Source organism: Alligator sinensis, unplaced genomic scaffold, assembly GCF_000455745.1.
Source record: "Alligator sinensis unplaced genomic scaffold, ASM45574v1 scaffold198_1, whole genome shotgun sequence".
NCBI lineage: Eukaryota > Metazoa > Chordata > Crocodylia > Alligatoridae > Alligator > Alligator sinensis.
The window spans coordinates 2,685,704-2,705,331 of NW_005841906.1; the positions used below are offsets into that span (position 1 = coordinate 2,685,704).

The following is a 19,628-nucleotide window of genomic DNA, read 5'->3' on the forward strand; positions in this document are numbered from 1 at the left end:
CTGCTGAATAGCTGAACCTATCTCCTTGTCAGCACCTAGATATTCTGACTTGATCTTGGGAGGTGCCTACGTTTCTCCATTTGTTTATATTGGGGACCTAAGTGCCTCATACTGTCAAATTTGATCATCCTCTGGGGCAAAATGCCTAAATTTTAGGTTTTGCAATGCTTAGGTGGAGCTAGCTATAGGGTCAATTTGGACATGGCCCCCAAATTTTAATAAATCTATAAATAGTAATATACCCCATTTAGAGCCATTCTTTGTCACTGCTTGGAAAAAAGCTAATCATTCTAGGCAGAAATAAGTAGGATTCAAAACTGAATGTATATCCCTTTGAAAAGAAAGGATGTTATTTAGTATCTCTTTATATATGTAGTACTCTGACTTAAGACAGGTTTAGAATTGAACAGTGGATTGTTATATGTGACAGGGAACAAGCTAGGGGCCAGGTCCCATGCTGGCCCACCCACCTGTCTCTATGGGGCAATCCGCCCTGCCTCACCTGCCATGACTTTGCTGTTCTCAAACTGGTGGTAAATGTGGGAAACTGCCCATTACATGCCCCGATCCCAGGGGGCACTATCTGAGGCTCTGACCTTCCCTACTGCACTGCCCATGCCTCGCAGGTGGCATCCATGGGATGTTCTTAACCCACACCACGACTGGTGCTCATGGGGACTCTCACTCTCCACCCTGGAGCAGCAGGTCTTTGTGCTCAACTATACGTCTTACTTTTGACCAACACTTGGCCTCCTAGGAGTGGAGGATTTACCGGGGTCAGGACTCTCCCCTCATGTTCTGGCTGAGCCCCATACTCAGCCTCTGGTCCAACTACAGCCTCAGGCATTCGAAGACCTACCTTGGCCTACTTCCCTCTCTTGGGATTCCTACTACACCCATTCTAGGGCCTCTACACCATGCCCCATCCTGGGGTCTGTGCATCATCTTCCCAATCAACTACTCGTGGGGCTGGCCCTTGCACTGCTCTTCAGGCCTACTCCCAGTTTGGCCCTACTCAGTGCGCCCCTGGGACTGCCCTTGGCCCTTGCCTACTCTTGGTTCAGCCCTACTCAGCTCCCCTCATGCACAGTCCTTCAGGCCTACACCCATTCAGCCCGACTCTGTAAGGGGCCACACAATTCCACCTTCTTCCCTCAGGCTTCACTATACCGCCCTCGTCCCTCGGGGTCAACCACCCCCATAGGCTCAGGTGGCACTCCATTTGCCATGCCTGACCCCACTACACTCACTCGCCAGGGTCTGACACCCCCCTCATGGGCTCAGGTGGCCACAGCCGTGCCTGGCCCCACTCCTGCCTCCAAAGCCCACCCAAAGATGGGGGCTGGGGTTAAGGTGCCCCTCCTCGCCTTTCACTGAAGAGGCAACTGGCCTGGCATTTCCTGGGGACTCCCACGCCACCAGGCCACCCTTCCCTGGCAGGGTGTAGTTTTAGGTCATGCCCAGGGCCAGGAGCCCCCAGCTCCTACCTGCTAGATGTTCCATGCAGCTCAACCAGGTGATGTTTCTATCTGGGCCAGCAGCAGCAAACTGCTGTGTTTATATAGGCAGCCAGTGTTCTAAAATGGCTGCCACAATCAAGTACCTGCTTAGTGCTTGACTCAGCCCTTACAGTGGCACAGACTGCAAGTGCCCTGCCATATTATAATTAGAGAATTTTTACGATGATAAAACCTATATTTTCATAGCATTTAAAAAAATTAATCTTAAGCATTAATCTGATTTTTTTCAGGCTAATTTTGATGAACTCTGGAGAAAATTTGTCACTTATTCATCTGGTGAACAGCTATTTGGATTGCCTGTCACAGACTATGAAGTTTTACATAAGATAAGGTAATTGATAGGAAATAGACCAATCTACAAGAACATATTGGCTGCTTACAGACATTAAAAAAACAAATAGGCTGTACTGGAAGAAGCAGTGTGTTAGTTTTACCCAGTTCCACATAGTTTGTATAGATTGGGCACTTCAGTGAAGTTTTTTGGTGCTTTAATCTAATAGTTTATTCAATCAGCTATTAGATAAAAGTGCCAAAAAGCCCCACTAAGGCACCCAATCTATACAGACATTGGGCAAGCCAGGTCCAACTAATGTGATGCCTTTTCTGGGCATACGCTAGGCTTGGTGTAGGGCCACATGGAATTTAAAGTAAAGCTCCACTTTCATTTTTTTCAATGTCTGTAAGCAGACATTAAGTGTATTAAAAAGTTTTAGTATAGGAATGAATAGAAAAGAGGTACATGTACAAAATTATGACACATTATTTTTGTCAGACTGTATGTAAAATAAAAGAATTTTGGAAACCTTAACAGAGAGAGAACGGACTGGGAGAGATGAGCAAAGAATAGTTATGGGCTTGAACCAAGATAGAATTGGATCTGCAGCATCAAGATTGATTAGATTCTATTGATCACCAGACTTTGTGAAAGAATTAGTTTGTAGAATGAATGGCATGAACTAGAGTCAGGAAATTCTGTTTCAGCTGGGAGAAGAATAACCAGGGACTTGTAAGGGATGTAAAGACAAAAGCATTTTAAGGATCTGGAAAAATGATATAGCTGCAAAGATGGGTAAACCACCACTAGTACTCCAAAAAATATTTGTATTCCTGTAATCATTGATAAGTATTCAAGATCTCTCTGCCTGGCTAGTTCACATAAGTGTTCATGTAGTTACTGAATTTATTCAATAAGATGAGGTTTCCCCCTGGATGCCATGTCATCAACCAAGCAGAAGGTGTTGGCTGTATCCAGGAGGCTTGGTGGCTGTTGGCTCTGCTAAGTGGCTCTGCATGGGAGATATAAGGAGGACACACTCCAGCATGAGCATCTATCAGGTCAGCTGCAGACACACATGTTAAATGTCCCTAAGTCTTCAGCGAGACTCGTGCAGGTCAACAATGAGGACGTGACACAACTCCTGGGTCTGTTGGCTTTTGTGAGAGAGCTAGGGATATATTGCAGGGTGCAGGAACAGAAACTGACATACTTGCAACTGACAAGAGAGGGGACACTGGAGGTCTGTTCTCTAGAAGCCTCTGAGCAGGCAGGGAGGGAGGTGTTGCTGTCAGCAGGAGTTCCTGGAGGGATGGGGCATGGTCCCGTGTGAGAGGCAGGGCTGCTCTGTGCACTTGGTTGCTTTTGGCAATCTCTGGCAGCCTAGGGAGCCTGCAAATACACACCTTGTTTTGGGAAGGCATCATTAGAAAAAAACCTATTTTTTCAGGCTAGGGACAGACTTTACACATAAACCCATTTAAGTGATCAAAAATTGGTTTAAACCTGTAACAGAACATAAGTTCAGTGCACATACACCAGTTTCAAAATGGCTGAAACTGGTTTAAGATAAACCTGGTTGAGTGTAGTATCAGGCTTAACTGATCTGGTTCAAACTGGGTTATGTAGTGTGTGTCCCAGACCCCTTCCTGGTTTAAGTTAAACCAGAGCCCCCCAGCATCCAAGATGCTTTGTAACCCCGGGCTGGGCTGGACTGGGCTAGGCCAGGTTGTGCTCTCTGCTCCAAAGAACAGGCTGGCCGTACCCTTGTCCTCCCTAGTCAGAGCTCTGGGGGAGACTGCAGGCACAGCAGGATCTGCCTGGCTTCCCTCGCTGTTTGCTGCTCAAGCAGGGATTTCCCCCTCCTTCCCATCTCCCACAACATAAACCCCAGCCCCACAGACCCTAGGCAGGTGATTTGCCCACTAATGCTGAGAGGTGTCTGTGTGTGTGTCTCCAATTTCACTGGGACAGGACAAAGGCAGATGGAACACTGTCCACTTAGGGCTTTTTGGAGCTAATCAGCAGGTCAGCTGGTAATGTGTCTCTGTGGAAAAAGCTGTTTAAGAAGAGCTTCAACTAATGAGAGAGGCTTTTGTTTTGCTGGTGGGCTGATCAACACTGTGGTTTTATCAGGCCCCCTATTGGTTTGCAGCCCTGTCAGGTTTGCAGACAGGGAGAGAGAGATTGAAAAGCTCAGTATCATCAACAAATGCATGCACTGCACACCCCAACCCATTGCTTCATAGTGCTAGCCTGGGGCTGAGGTCTGGCAACACTCCTGCTCCTTGAGCAGCGAGTGGGGGGAAAAGCCTGAGATGGTGCAGTCAGGGTGGAGGTTTACACCCCTCCTTAATCAAAGCACCCTGCTGGGGCCTGGCCACACGCCTGCTCAGCTCAGCACTATGGAATGGAAGTGAGCACTATGTTCCCTCCCCCACCCGGCTTCTAGCCTGAGCCACGGCAGGCATGTGCCTGCATTTCTGGAATGAAAAGGGAATGTCTATCCACCTCCAAATCGGTTCAAGCTTTTCAGGTTAGACTAACCTGCAAAGATTGAATCAACTCAGGCTCAGGCTTTTTGAATGTCTGTCCCTAGCCCCTAGACCATGATCTAGACCCTGGCTTAGACTTGGCTTTTTCATGATGACCCTGTGAAGAGCATCCTAGGATGTGTGCACATGTAGTCCGGGACTGTGGGCCATCACCAGAGAAGACTGTCTGCACAGCTCCTGCCCCAAATGTTGAATGCTTGTATAGTGCTCTACTAGTAGGGTTCCAACCATGGAAACAAAAATGTTGTTCCCACTGGTTAATTTGAATGCTTGAATGTACCCTCTATTTCCTTTTTGACATTTGTACAGTATTGTATTGTCTTGCATTTACACATGCCTTTATATTTAAATGATTTAAGGCAAGGTCTTTTGTTTTTATTTAGGATTCTATCTACTATAAAATATTTTGGTGTGATGCCAGTAAATATTAAATAGCTACCGACATTTTTTGAATAATTCCTCTAGATTTTTAATAATTTTGGTTACTGTTGTCTGAGTTTCATCTAATTTATAGAAATTCCTTTGGCATTGAGACATCCAGACAGTGTTCTAAGAATAGTGCAGACCCAGCTATATTGAGAAAACAATTAGTTTGCTGGTCCATGTCATGTTTTGACAAAGGCAGCCCAAAATTAATTAGAAATTTACTTTTATAATCCTGAAATGATGTGTCAAATTTACTGTCCTGGTAATTGTGTCTGTTATAACTTTCTAAGCATTCTGTTCTTAAAGTATTCTATAAGATATATTTGCTGTCAGGTAATGTATTTGATAGTTCTGGTCATCTTCCAGTTCTCCCCAATTCTAAGTTATTTGATTAAAGTTTATTGAAGTTTGCCTTTCTGAACAAATCAATGAAACATTCTTCCTAGTTCCTAAACTATTGCAGGAAGGGGGCACTGACACATACATAGCCCCCTCCCTAAAATATGGGCAGTACAGATCCTATTAAAGTAAATTTTTTTACCCTTAGGGTTTCATTCTAAATGTTAATTTTAATAATCATCTTATAATTATGAACAGAAATTGTAACACTATTTTAATAGCTAGTTGTAATGATTGATATCATTGTTATCTTTCAGGAAGGAGCTAGGATTGCTTCAGAAGCTTTATGGCTTATATGATACTGTAATGAACAATATTAGTGGATATTATGAGATACTTTGGACAGATGTAGACATTGAAAAAATTAATGCTGAACTTCTGGATTTTCAAAACAGGTGCTTTGTAATGTGGACCTTTTAGCAGGATATAATTAAGTATAACTAATGTTGATTTTATTAAGAATAATTAATTATAAAACAACTTAATATATTGGAATAAGTAAATTTTGTTAATAATATTAGTAGTGTTTAATTTATTAAAATAAGATAATTGGCCTCTTTAAGGAGAGATGGAGTCTATCTCCATCTGTGGTAATCAGTTGCTTCCAGCTGAGGCTGTGTAGGTAGGGATCTACTGAAAGACTAGGCACAACTACATGTGCAATTAATGCAACTGAATATTCTGCAGCTCAAATTGAGCTGGAATAAACTAATCCCGAGATGTCACCATCTACACATGTGTTTAAGCACAATAATTTACTGCAGTGTAGGATAGTACCTGTGTCTGACGAGACTATCCTACTCTCAAGTAAATTAATCTACTGTGCACTAATTGCAGCACACATGTAGATGGTGACACTTTGCTGCTGATTAAATTAACTTAATACTAAACCAATAGTCTACTCTTAGTAGTGTGCTATTAGTTTAGATGTATCCGCTGAAGAGTATCTGATCCTTATATAGACTACATGTTACAAGCGTTGTGCAAGGCACTCCAAATTACATTTGTATTCAGTGCCTTTGGCACAGAAAGCAGTTTTGGCCACATTAGTATGCCACTTCCCAAATGATAATAATTTAGGTATGTTGTTTCAAATTCCAGGGTTAATGCAGCTCATGATACAAGTTCAGCTAAAGGTCTACAGCAGACTGATATCTGTAGTAAGGGAACCTGCACATTGGTTTAACAATTTTGTATATAAAAGATCTCTGAATCTCTTAAAATTTTTATACACTATTCTTAAAATTTATAGGTCATCTAAAACAAATAAATAAACACTGGACATCTTTTACAGCGTGTGATCCTGGTAAAGAATTATTTGGTTCCATTATAAAGTGGAAAGATTAAAATATGTTTCTGACACTTCTTAAGTTATAATTTGGTCACAAGAGAACCTTTTAATCTTTTTAGTTAAACTTTACTTTGAGTGTTTTAGTAATTAGTATTAGGACAGAAAATATAGTTTGGAGGATAAAACCAAAGTGTTTTGTAGGATAGGGTAGTTTTTTTCTGCTGCACAACTACTTTCCTTATCAAACAGTTCTGGGTTAATGTCTTCTACCTGTGGAATTTGAACTAAGCCTCATCCTTCAGTTCCATATACTTCCCTGGTTGTTGATCATGTTTGTAGTTAGTTTGTTCTGATGATTGTATTTTATAACTTTATTTTATTTTTCAAATGGGTTCCTTGGTATTTTTTTTTCTCAGATGAGCTGTTTCAGTCACTTCCTTCTGAGATTCCTTTCCTCTTGTCTACATCTGAGAAAATGGCAAAACAGTTCTGCAAACAACAGACTAAATCTAAACCTTGTCTCCATAAGAGGCAGCTTCTAAGATAAATCGTGTCATGCCTCTTCATAGTCAACTCTCCTCAGTACTTTCAGGACACAGGACTCAGATATGTCAGGATACCTGTTCTCCCAGGAACTGTGGCTCCAGTAGAGAAAAACCCGAAAAGAACCTTATAAGCAGTTCTGGGAAAGTTGACTAAGGCCAAGGGCAAAAATCACCCAGTGCCAGGACTAAGTCCAGCTGTGGAACTGGATTGGAGGGGTTATCCACCTGAAAGGGGAAAAAAATCCTCAGAAACTGCAAGGGGTCTCCAGTTTTCTGAGGGAAGGAACAGAGTTAATATACAGCTCTCTTTTGTCCTACTGTGAGGTGTGGAGGTCTTAAGATGCCTTCAGGCAGTGCCATGAACTCCAAAAATGAAGGATGATCAGTGGATTTTTCTTTTTCTTTGCTCCTGTCATGATCTTTTTTAGTCTCAGGTCCATATCTTGTATGCTTCTAGGAGAGAGCATGCCCTTTTTTCTTTGGATCTACTCTGTGGATGCATTTGCTACTCACATTCTTGTTTACATAGACTTGTTTCTAGTGATGGAAGAAAACTTGGGATTCATACCAGTTCTTTCTTTTTTGTCTTTCATCCTATCTCTCTTGGGCTCCCTGTACACATAACAGGTACAGTGAACCTGTTAATTGCACTGGTACCTTAAGACCAACTACATGTGTAAAGTACTTTTCACAGGATAAAAGGCTTCAACCAGCTATAAAGTTAGACCTCAGATATATGTACTAACTTTATACCTGGTTGCTACTGAGCTTTAATCTGCATGTGTAGCAGGGTCTCTCCTGCAGCTGGGAGCTTGTCAGCTGACAGGGCTTCCAGCCACAGGGGTGCACCATACTCAGCGTGAAACCCCCAGTTTCTGCGGATCATAGCTGCCATAATCACCAGGGCCAAGAGATTTCACAACCCCCAAGCCCTGGGGGTTGCAGCTACCATGATCCCTCAGGCCCAGGGGTGCATGGGGCACCCCTGCAGCTGGGAGCCCCACAAATGAGGAGGCTCCCAACCATGGGAGCTTACTTCTTGCTGGTGTAGTGGGAGTCCACGATCAGGCTCCTTCTGCACTGGCATTAAGGTCTGATGGGATCTGATGCACAAGCCTGCAATTAAGCCTCCTGTTATGCATGTGTGGCATGGCAGGAGGAACAATTGTGTGGATTGTGCCTCAGATCTCATCACACTTTTACCTCCATATATAGAGGGGGCCTTGCTTTCTTTCATAATCTGTTATATGTCATTTCACTCCTTGGAAATGATGATTAGACATTAAGCACCCATTGTAGTGGCAGAAAAGTTTCATTGTAGTGGCTTTAAATCCGTCTTGAAACAGAGATTCCTTCTTTCAAACATGAATCTTCTATAGGTAGCAGCCCAGTATCAGAAAAAAAGTAGTTCAGTATGGAATTTTCCATTACATTTACTTGTACATTTTGGTATTAAAACTGAACACAGGACATTTAAGTTATGGATCAGGACACATTCTTGTGGAAGCAGAACACAAGGATCCTCTGGGGAAAGGCTGGTATGTGTCTGAACTGTGTCCAGCACAATGGGAGTGCTGTGATACAAATAATTATCACAAAGTTCTAGTGATCTCTGGTAGATTAGGGTTTATCTGTGATGGCTGATAGGAGTTCTACAACCAATATAGAAATGGAGGTACCAGCTCTAGTGGTATTATTTATAGAGGCACATTGACATCTCTGTCATTAGGTGACCATATTAATCAGAATAACAGGTTAGAGAGATAAGCCTATTGTTAACCTTTATAGTTGTCATTCATCTCCAAAAACAGGTTATGTTTTATGTCATAAAACAATGACATAAACTGTTTGCTGAAGGTTATTCTTAAAACTTCAGAAGCACTGATTTTCAATGTGACTTCTTTTTCTATAAGTCCTAGGAGATAGTTCTCCCACCAGTTGTTTTAATTTTTAGCACACATTTCTAGAGTTTTAAAGGATTATGAAGCATATGGAGTAGTTATCAATAGGGTCCTACTTAATTTACAACCAGACAAAGATTTTTTTGCAGCTTGGTTTTGCAGGCATTTCCCAGTGAGAGCCAATTTTGCAGGCATTTCCCAGTGGTCCTGATTGGTGGGAGGAAGAACGAGGTAGCAGCTGCCATCTTGACTGACGGTTCCCTTTGTGTTGCTTTACCAGCTGGCAAGCTCCCCTCGCAGGTGGACTGCAGGGCAGCAAGGACTGCTGGTTTCCACTGGGGAACACACATTTTATTTTTAAGGTGTTTTTTTTTTAAGTTGATTTTAGGGACAGTTGTGGATTTCACAAAATCTGTGAAATTGCGAGTTGAGTAAGTCCCTACTTCAATTGTTCAGTCTTTATATTATTCCATCCCAAACACCAGGAAAGAACAGCCCCACGTTTCTACAGTCTAGATGTTAAAATTTTGAACGAAAGAAAGAAGCAAGGCTCCATCTAAAAGCCCTAGTGTTCTTTAGGGGTAGATGGAGAGGTATGAGGAAGACATACAAAGTAGATTTCCATTCCTCTGAAGAGGATCAATGGTATTCTTTTGTAGGAATGTGTAAATGAGTTGTGTACCAAATAATTCATTAGATCACAAAACTCTGTTATATAGGGTGTATGGGCTGACACTTCAATTTCTATTATTCTGTTCCATATCTTAGAATCATAGCATCATAGAAAATTAGGGTTGGAAGGAACTTCAGGAGGTCATCTAGTCCAACCTTCTGTTCAAAGCAGGACCATCCCTAACTAGATCATCCCAGCCAAGGCTTTGTCAAGCTGGATCTTAAAAACCTCCAAGGATGGAGATTCCACCACCTCTCTGGGTTTTCATAGATTTCATAGACATTAGGGCTGGAAGGGACCTTGGAAGATCATTGAGTCCAGCCCCCCACCCCAGGGGCAGGAAGTCAGCTGGGGTCAAAGGATCCCAGCAAGATAAATGTCCAAATGTCTCTTAAAGAAGTCCAGAGTAGGTGCTTGCACCACCTCTGCCGGCAGTCTGTTTCAGGCCCTGGGGGCTCGGACTGTAAAGAAGTTCTTCCTTATGTCCTGTGTGGCAGGGCACTGTTTGTGCCTGCCAATTTAAGGGCCTGAAGCCAGCAGGTGCCTGATTAGGGCAACCATTTTGGATTCAGGGCTGCCCATATAAACAGGGCATTTTGCTGCTGGAAGGCCAGACAACAATATCACCTGGCTGCAAGGCTGCTGGTATCATCTGGAGGTAAGGGAGGAGCTGTAGAGGATGGTTTAGGAGGCTCCTGGTCCTGGGCATGACCTAAAACTGCACCCTGCCGGGAGTGGGTGGCCTGGTGGGGCTCTCAGTGGCGTGGGAGCCCCCAGTGGCATGGGAGGCCAGTTACCACCCCGGTGAAAGGTGGGTTAGGGCGCCTTAACTCCAGCTCCCATCTTTGGGTGCGTCAGGTGACAATGGAGGTAGAGGGGGCCAGGCACAGCTACAGCCACCTGAGGCCACCCAAGGAGGGAAGCCCCGAGACCCTGAGTGAGGGGGCTTCATGGGGCCCCGAGTAAAGGGGGAGAAGAATCAGAGGGCTGAGGGCCCAGTACACATACAGACACTGCGTGTTACCCTGAAAGGGGCCTGAGTGTGCTTAGACCCGGTTGGGTAATTGGCTGGCCACTACCCTGGTGAGGGTCGTGGGAGAGGCCCAACAGACTGTACATCTGCCACCCAGGGAATGGACTAGCTAAGCCTATGGCCAAAGGGTGCCCACTTCAAGAGGGAGCAAGGCAGCATAAGTTGTCGACGTGAGAAAGAGACCCTGTGAGAGAGGGTGGAGTGAGTGAGGCCTGAGTGAGAGGTGGGCGGTACAACTGTGTGTGACTGAGGCCTGATGGCGTGGCCTAAGCATGTTCCAGCTTTGGGCCGGGGGCACTGTAACATCTGGGTGCCATCTGTGAGGCTTGGGCTGTAGCGTAGGGGAGGTACAGAGCTGCGGACACCCCCAAATATGGGGGTGCAATAAGGGTCAGCCTTGCACCTTATTTAACAGCATAGTATTAATCCAACAAGGCATGGCAGGCGAGACAGGCGGGCGGCATGCCCAGAGGCAGGTGGGGGCTAGCTGCGGCTAGTAGGGATATCCACTTTGCCACATCCAGCCTGAAATGGTCTTGGAGGAGTTTGTGACCGTTTGATCTTGTCATCCCTTGGGGCACTCTGGTGAACAGGCATTCCCCCAGATCCTGATGTACATCCCTTATATACTTAGAGGCAGCCACCAGGTCCCCCCTGAGCATGTGCTTCTTCAGGCTGAAGAGTCCCATGGCTCTCACCCTCTCATCATAAGGCCTGTTCTCCTGCCCTCTGATCATGTGCGTGGCTCTCCTCTGGACTCTCTCAAATTGCTCCACAGCTTTTTTGAATTGTGGAGCCCAGAATTGGATTCAGTACTTCAGCTGCAGCCTGACCAAGGCGAAGTACAGTGGGAGGATGACATCTTGGGATTTGCTAGAGAAGCATCTATGGATGCAAGCCAGAGTTTTGCTTGCTTTACCAGCTGCAACATTACATTGGTGGCTCATGTTCATCTTGTGGTCAGTCATGACCCCCAAGTCCCTTTCAGCCATGGTGCTAGCACTGCCGAGCCTATAAGCATGCTGTGGGTTTTTCTTCCCAAGGTGAAGTACCTTCCATTTTTCAGTGTTGAACACCATCAGGTTTTCTTCTGCCCATTTTCTGAGCCTGTCAAGGTTGGCCTGGATCACCATCCTGTCCTCGGGTATGTACACTTTACCCCAAAGTTTGGAGTCATCAGCGAACTTGGTCAGTCTGCTTCTGACTGTTCTGACCTGCTCCAGTGGTTTACTACCCTCCTGCCGCACATTTGGCGGCATATTCCACTTTAACGACATTGCTGTTCCTAATCACCTTCTTCTCCTCCATGTGCTTAGAAATGGATTCCTTGAGGATCTGCTTGCTGATTTTTCCAGCTACTGAGGTGAGGATGACCAGTCTGTAGTTCCCTGGATCCCCCTTTTTCCCTTTCTTAAATATGGGCACTATATTTGCCTTTTTCCAATTATCTGGGACCTCTCCTTATAGCCATGAGTTTTCAAAGATGATGGCCAGTGAGTCCGCAATCTCATCAGCCAACTCCCTCAGCACCCTTGTGTGCATCCTGTCTGGCCCCATGGACTTGTATATGTCCAGCTTTTCTAAATAGTCCCTAAGCTGTCCTTTCACCACAGCTGGCTGCTTGCCTTCTCTCCAAACTGCTACATAGTGTAGTAATCTGGGAGCTGATCTTGCCTGTGAAGACTGAGGTAAAAAAGGCACTGAGTACTTCAGCCTTTTTTGCCTCCTCTGTCACCAGGTTGCCTCCCCCATTCAGTAAAGGACCCACACTTGACCCAACCTTCCTCTTGTTTCTGACATGTGTAGAAGCTCTTGTTACCCTTCACGTCCCTTACTGGTTGGAAGTCCAGTTGTACTTTGGCCTTCCTGACTTCATTCCTGCATGCCCGACCAATGCTCTTATACTCCTCCCTAGTTGTTTGTCCAAGTTTCCGCTTTTTATAAGCTTCCTTTTTGTGATATAACTACTGAAAAGTTCTCTGCTAAACCAGGCTAGTCTTCTGCCATACTTGCTAGTCTTCCTGCACATTGGGATAGTTTGTTCCTGCACTCTCAGTAAGTTTTCTTTAAAGCACAGCCAGCTTCCCTAGACTCCTTTCCACCTAAGAATGGCTAACGGGCAGGGCTTAGTCCTAGAGTCTCCTTCAAGACCACTGGATCATGTCTGAATTTCAGAAGTGGAGGACATTAACCCATTAGTAATGAATAAGGAGATAAACTGCCAATAGAAAATAATTATTTTTTGAAACAAGTCTTATAATTCTTTGTCATTATGCTTTTAGAGAACACTTGCACTGCCTTTTAGAAAAGATAGTTAACCATATTAGTTTTATGCCCTATAAATGAAACTGGTAACAAAATCAGCAAGTTAATTTTTTTTAACAAATGTTTCTGAGCAGAAAATTAACTTTTAATGAAATTCTTTCTGTTTGCATCCTAATTTGTTTTGAAATTGGTATAACAATATATATTTTTCCAAAAAAAAAATTAAATAAAAATATGGGAAATCTACTACTAAATCCATTATTTTAAATCAATTAAAGGTGCCGCAAACTTCCCAAAGGACTTAAAAACTGGCAGGCATTCTTAGATCTCAAGAAAAGAATAGATAATTTTAGTGAATCATGCCCTTTGTTGGAAATGATGACCAACAAAGCGATGAAACAGAGACACTGGAATCGTATTGCTGAAACAACAGAACATCCTTTTGATGTGGAATCTGATTCTTTTTCTCTTCGAAATATCATGGAAGCACCACTTCTTAAACATAAAGAAGATATTGAAGTAAGTACACACATTGCTTTCCATTCCTTTATTATCATCAACAGGACAAGTGAGAGGGCTTGGTATGTATGCCTTTGTGTCAAGCAAGGGGGTATGCCAGGCTGTGAGCTTGTCTCAGTCACTGGAGCAGTTGAGTTTAGTATGAGTTACAAACAAGATGCATGGAGGTGTGGGGAGTACAAGAAATACAGCTCCATAGAATGCAAAAGAGCCAAGGAATGCCCTCTTTCACCATATATAATTGCACAAGCATTCCTGGTGGTGTTGGCAAGAAGTTGCTGCATGAAAGTGTTGAAGTAGAATTTATTACCCCTCAGTGGTGGGAGTGGGCCAGGAAGGTAGGTTATACAGATTGCACCATGGCACACCTGTCTGATTAAAGATCAAGCAAAGCTTTATTGGCTACGCATGCATGCATGCACATGCACACACACACACAGAACTAAGCAGCAGTGCAAAGTGAATCTCACCACGCTGCATCAGTCCTGGGTGGGTTTAATAAGAGGTCTCAATCAGCTGGCCATACTGAGATAAGGCTCCTAGGTTCCTGTGTCTGCATTGATCACCCAATGTTTCTTGGGATGCAGTCCAACAGAGAGACAACTTCATTGTCCTTTGCTGGTTCTTTTATTACTTGCTGTGACATCATCATTGCTAGGCAGTTGCTACCCTATTTTTTTTTTAAGCAGTTCTCTCTTTCTCAGCAATATTTACAATTACACTCTCCTGCTTAGATACCATAAACCTGTTGTTCTTAATTTCCCAAGGTTGGTTTTTGGTTTTTATCCTTCTACTGGGACTTCTTGACCTGACTTTTTCCCTATCTGCTGTTTGTTTGTTTTGCTAAGTCTCCGGATGTAAGTGCAAAACTGAAAACCAGCTATCTGAGCCAATCTGGGACTCATCCAGAGGATTCTGGGTGGTCTAGCTACTCAAGTCAAGTAGCTGCAATAAACCTGTATTTTCCACTCTGTAGGAAGAGCTAGTACTTTCTCATGAATGTGCTGTATTTTCTCTGTGAGATACTTCATGACCACCTGGATCATATACGTACAGGTGTATGATCACAGTTTGCAATGCTAGAGCAGCATAATTCTCACTAGAAATATAATGTGTGTCCATGGCCTCAGTGAGCATAACTTAAAAATTATCACATAACTAGCAAATTGCCCATCAAGAATGATGGGGAAAGAGGGGATGGAGCCTTGTGCATCTCCTCCCCCGCCTTTGGGTCTGACCCTGCCCCCTCTCCCCTCTGGTTCAGGTCCAACTCCATTCCCGCCCCCATTCAGGTCCGACCCTGGCCCCCCCAGTTGAGTCCGAACCCACTTCACCCCTACCCCGCTGCCTCCCACCCTTCCAGTTTGGGTCCAACCCCACCTCACCCCCATCCCCCCTGGTTCAGACCCCCAGGGTCTGACCCTGCCACCCCTTCCCTCCCTCTTCCCCCTGGTTTAGGTCCAACCCTGCCCCACCCCCTTCATTTGGATCTGACTCTGCTCCTCCCCTGTTCGGGTTCAACCCCGCTCCACCCCCTCCCACTGGTTTTGGTCCAGCCCCCCCTGGGTTCAGGTCTGACCCTGCTCCCCTTCTCCCCCCACCCTTTGGGTCTGGCTCGAGACCAATAGAAGGGCTCCTGCCTTTCCTCAGCTAGCCCCACTGCTTGTAAAGTGCTTGTGCCAATTTTTTTTTTTTTTTTTTTTGCCATGTGTGAGGTGGGGTGGAGGGAACCACTACACTGGAGGCTTCCATTTAAATTCAGCTGGCCCTGCCCCCAGCTGCCCAGCCGGCACAGCCAACTGGGACATGAGCAATTGGGCAAAAGTGTTACAGGCAGACAGACAGACAGACAAAGACTTTTATTATATTAGAATATTACCATATGGCAAGTATGTAGAAACTATAATATAGAAATTACCTGGTGTTTTCAATACCAAAAAAGGGACTCCAGAACTGGATTAATAGCTTCCCGTTTTCCAGACCCAATTTTCAGGTTTGCTTCCTGTACATTTTAAAAACACATTTAAATTCTGTGAACTTTCAGTTAAAATAGCAGAATGTTCCTCCTCATCTCTATACTTCATGTGTTAAGAGTATTCCAGCCATAATTCCAGATCTGGTTTGTATTTACATGTGAAGAATCTAAAAAAAAAACAAAAAACCTTTTTGTTTCAGGATATTTGCATATCTGCTATAAAGGAAAAAGATATTGAAGCCAAATTGTCTCAGGTAGTTGAAAGCTGGGGAGGCCAGAGCCTGAGTTTTTCAGCATTCAAAGGAAGAGGAGAACTATTGTTAAAAGGAACTGAATCATCAGAGATTATTACAATGATGGAGGATAGTTTAATGATTCTGGGCTCTTTGCTCAGCAACAGGTAATTTTAAATGTTTTTTGTGTGGTATTTTAAGGTTTGGAAGCATTTATAAATAAGCACAACTTTAATTAAAGTCAGCGACTATTTCACTAGACCCCCTCTACAAATGCAGGTAAAGGTGTAATGGGATCTAACATGCAATCCACATAATCACGCCTCTGCTATGCCATATATGCATGGCAGGAGGTACGATTGATTGTGGGATTGTGCATTAGATCTCATTGCTCCTTATTGCCAGTGCAGGGGGAGCCTAATCCCAGACTCCCCCTGCACTGGCCAGAAGTAAGCCCCTGCATCCCCGTGACAGCCTCAGTCCCCAGGGCCTGGTGGTTTCACATTCTGCCAAGACCTGGGGATCACAGTTGCCTCAATCCCTAGGGTTTATACACTGGACATGAGGCTGCCCTGTGGCTGGGAGCCCTGTTAGGTGATGGGGCTTCCAGCTGCAGGGGAGACCCAGCTACATGTGTAAATTGAAGCTTGATAGCAACCAGCTATAAAGTTAGTAAACACTTTTGAGGCCTAACTTGATAGCTGGCCAGAGCTTTTTATTGTGTGATACTTGTGTAGATGGAGCCTTAGATTCATACTTACTTAGCATTAAATGTTAGTTACATCAGATGACAAAAACTGCTGTCAAGGGAGATTTTTGTACAGTATTGGAAGTCTCCTGTGTTGATACATTTGAGTGAAATCAAGTTGGTGTACAGATTTAAGATAATTTTTATGCTCCAATTATTCCATATTTTTTCCTTCCTTCTGAAAATATTTTACATTGTTACTTTATGATATTTTATAATAGTTTACATTTACTTTAAAGTTTTTCTCATTTCTTGTTCATGGTTTTAGATACAATACACCATTTAAAAAGGAAATTCAGAACTGGGTTTACAAACTAACCACCTCCAGCGATATCATTGAAGAATGGCTGGTTGTGCAAAACCTCTGGGTTTATCTTGAAGCTGTTTTTGTAGGTGGAGATATTGCAAAACAGTTACCTCAGGTAAATTTATAATATTTTTATGTTTGTGTGTTTTTAAGCTAAGCAGTAATTTGCAGTTGAGGGTAGAGTGAAAATATTAATTCAGTTGTCATATTTAGGAAGCAAAACGTTTTCAGAACATTGACAAATCGTGGATAAAAATAATGCAGCGAGCTCATGAGAACCCAAATGTCATTAACTGTTGTGTTGGAGATGAGACAATGGGACAACTGCTACCTCATTTACATGAGCAGCTGGAAGTGTGTCAGAAGTCACTTACAGGGTATGAAAAGTTTCTTAAAAACGTCATTATAAATAGTTTGCATAAAGTGAGTAACAATTTTATTCAATTACAAATCAAACATAAAAAAGTTGCTCTCATAGCACGTAACTAAGAAACTATTTTACTAAGTTATATGCTTTCACATACTGCAGTCATATGCTATAGTCTCAGTAGGAAAACAGTCCTGTAATATTTATTCTGTTAGATCTCTTCAAAACTCCTTATGTGATTGATACAGCTAGATATTATCCCAAGATACTGATAAAATGTGAAGGGGAAAGTGTGTCTTCAAGTAGATTTAGACATCCATACTCCTCTTCTCATTCAATGGAATATTTTAAATAGATTTTAATGTATTGGAAGGCAGGCAGACAAAACAGCATCAGTTCTTTATGACCTTGATTCAACAAAACATTTAAACATATGTATAAAGTTTAACTTGTGCTTAAATCAGAGCCTATGTCATTCTATTCTGAATAGTCTTTGTTGTTAGAAAGTCTTGTGCTTGATCCCACAAATCACTTTCCCATCATTTTTTAATTCCACACTCAAAGTACATTCGTGCCCCGAAGTAAAAACCTGTACTTCAAATATCCTCTCAAAGAATTACATTTACTGGCAAGAACATCTTATTTATATGTATTAATATCTCATATTCAGACAGTGAGCTATATCCTTTCATATTTTGGACCCCGATTCAGGAAAGCTTCATGTTCAGGATAACACTTAAGCCTGTACTTTTCAGGATATTGCTGTTCTGAAAGAGATTGATTCTAGCATGTCCCTAAGTTCTTTTATGAATTGTGGCTGGAGTGTTTTAACTGTAAAAGGATTAAGGGCACATGGGGTTTTTTTTTTGTTTTTGTTTTTTTTTAAATGTATGTTCTACACTTTTTCAGTTTTTTCTCAGGAGTGTTTTAACTGTAAAAGGATTAAGGGCACATGGGTTTTTTTTTTTGTTTTTTTTGTTATTTTTTAAATGTATGTTCTACACTTTTTCAGTTTTTTCTCAGAGGAAACTGAAACATTTTGTAAAAAAAAAAAAAAAAAATCTTATTTAATAATTAAGGTATTTAGAGAAGAAAAGGCTACTGTTTCCCAGATTCTTCTTTGTCTCTGATCCTGCCCTTCTTGAAATTCTTGGACAAGCAAGTGATTCACACACTATTCAGGTAAATCTTGATTGATTTTTCTAGCTTAGCAAACCAAGAGAGACATGAAGGAAGTTTTTTAATAAATAAAACCTAAAAGCTGCAAAAAATAAATGTAATATAAATATTTATAATAATGTTATAAATAATTGTATTTTATAATTTATTAAAATAATTTAATACTAAATATAGATGCAGCACCTTATACATTTAGTATTCTTGAGAACCTTATTCAGTACAAGTGTATTAAATATATATAGTTAAAACATTGCACAAAGTTCACTGAATTAGGACACAAATAAATGCACTGCTGTATGCTCTGTGCCGTGTAAAATGCTATTTTCAACATTAAATGAAGAGTGAATTTTCTAATATGTGCTAATATTGTGTGTAATTATTTGAATTATTACTTGTATACTTTTGAATTACTTTCTGAATTTTCCTATAGCCACACCTGCCTTCTATATCTGACAATGTGAATGAAGTTCAATTTCATGTGAAGGATTATGATCGCATATTGGCAGTCATATCAAGGGAAGGAGAAAAAATTCCTGTAATTGTCTTATTGTAATATTTTTTGTAATCTTTTAAATGTCTTGCTATATAAAGAAACCATTACATTATGTACTGAGGATATTTGGTTAAATAAATTAAGTTATTCTTAATATATGAATTAACTGCCAAATGATTAATAATACACTCAGAATATATTTTAGTTATTTTAAAAATATTTATTATTGATTTTTAAAAGTAAAAGCCATCATTGTTTAAAAATGCATGTAAAATATATAATATAGAAATAATCACATAGTTACATACAATTTAATATGCTTAACGTGTATTTAATTTTTCAGCTGGATACTCCAGTGAATGCAAAAGGACCTGTAGAGCTTTGGTTGCTAGATTTATTGCGTGTGCAACAGTCTTCATTACATGGTATAATTAGGGCAGCATATTACCAAATTAGTGATTCAGGGTACCAACTACTGAACTTCCTTAATCATTTCCCAGCACAGGTGAGAACTAAATGTGTGTGTATAGACAATAATAGATAGATAGATAGATATATAAAAATTATTCTTCACTCAGTGTTAAACAATTATTATTCTCAAGAGCTCTACTTAATAAAAGACATGGAGGTTAGGAGAAGGGGGAAAAAAAAAAACAAAATCAGGTGGTCTTAGAGAAATTGTTACAATTTCATAATATTTTAATAACACGGTGCACTCAGAGGAGATAGACTGTGACAGATTCTTATGACAGTATTTTTGTTGGATCCTGCTATCAGGAGCGTGTCCTTGATTGTAACCAGGTGTCTTTTTCAGCCACTTCAGTGGTTGCTGTCTTCATATGCAGCAAGTTGACTTTATTAAAGTGACTTCTATATATCCCATGTATATCTGTACTAGAAACTATATCTGGACACTTTCCAGGAT

At 41.9% G+C, this 19,628-nt stretch overlaps 1 protein-coding gene across 1 annotated transcript in view; it reads left to right on the plus strand.

Annotated features, from left to right (window-relative positions):
* Nucleotides 1-19,628, plus strand: part of DNAH8 (dynein axonemal heavy chain 8) — a 340,250-nt gene that overhangs the window by 135,902 nt on the left and 184,720 nt on the right. The window contains exons 33-41 of the mRNA XM_025197818.1: nucleotides 1,751-1,851; nucleotides 5,432-5,569; nucleotides 13,161-13,401; nucleotides 15,577-15,776; nucleotides 16,626-16,779; nucleotides 16,878-17,041; nucleotides 18,111-18,213; nucleotides 18,641-18,745; nucleotides 19,047-19,208. Of these exons, the coding sequence (XP_025053603.1) occupies nucleotides 1,751-1,851; nucleotides 5,432-5,569; nucleotides 13,161-13,401; nucleotides 15,577-15,776; nucleotides 16,626-16,779; nucleotides 16,878-17,041; nucleotides 18,111-18,213; nucleotides 18,641-18,745; nucleotides 19,047-19,208 (1,368 nt within the window). The remainder of the gene's footprint in view (nucleotides 1-1,750; nucleotides 1,852-5,431; nucleotides 5,570-13,160; nucleotides 13,402-15,576; nucleotides 15,777-16,625; nucleotides 16,780-16,877; nucleotides 17,042-18,110; nucleotides 18,214-18,640; nucleotides 18,746-19,046; nucleotides 19,209-19,628) is intronic.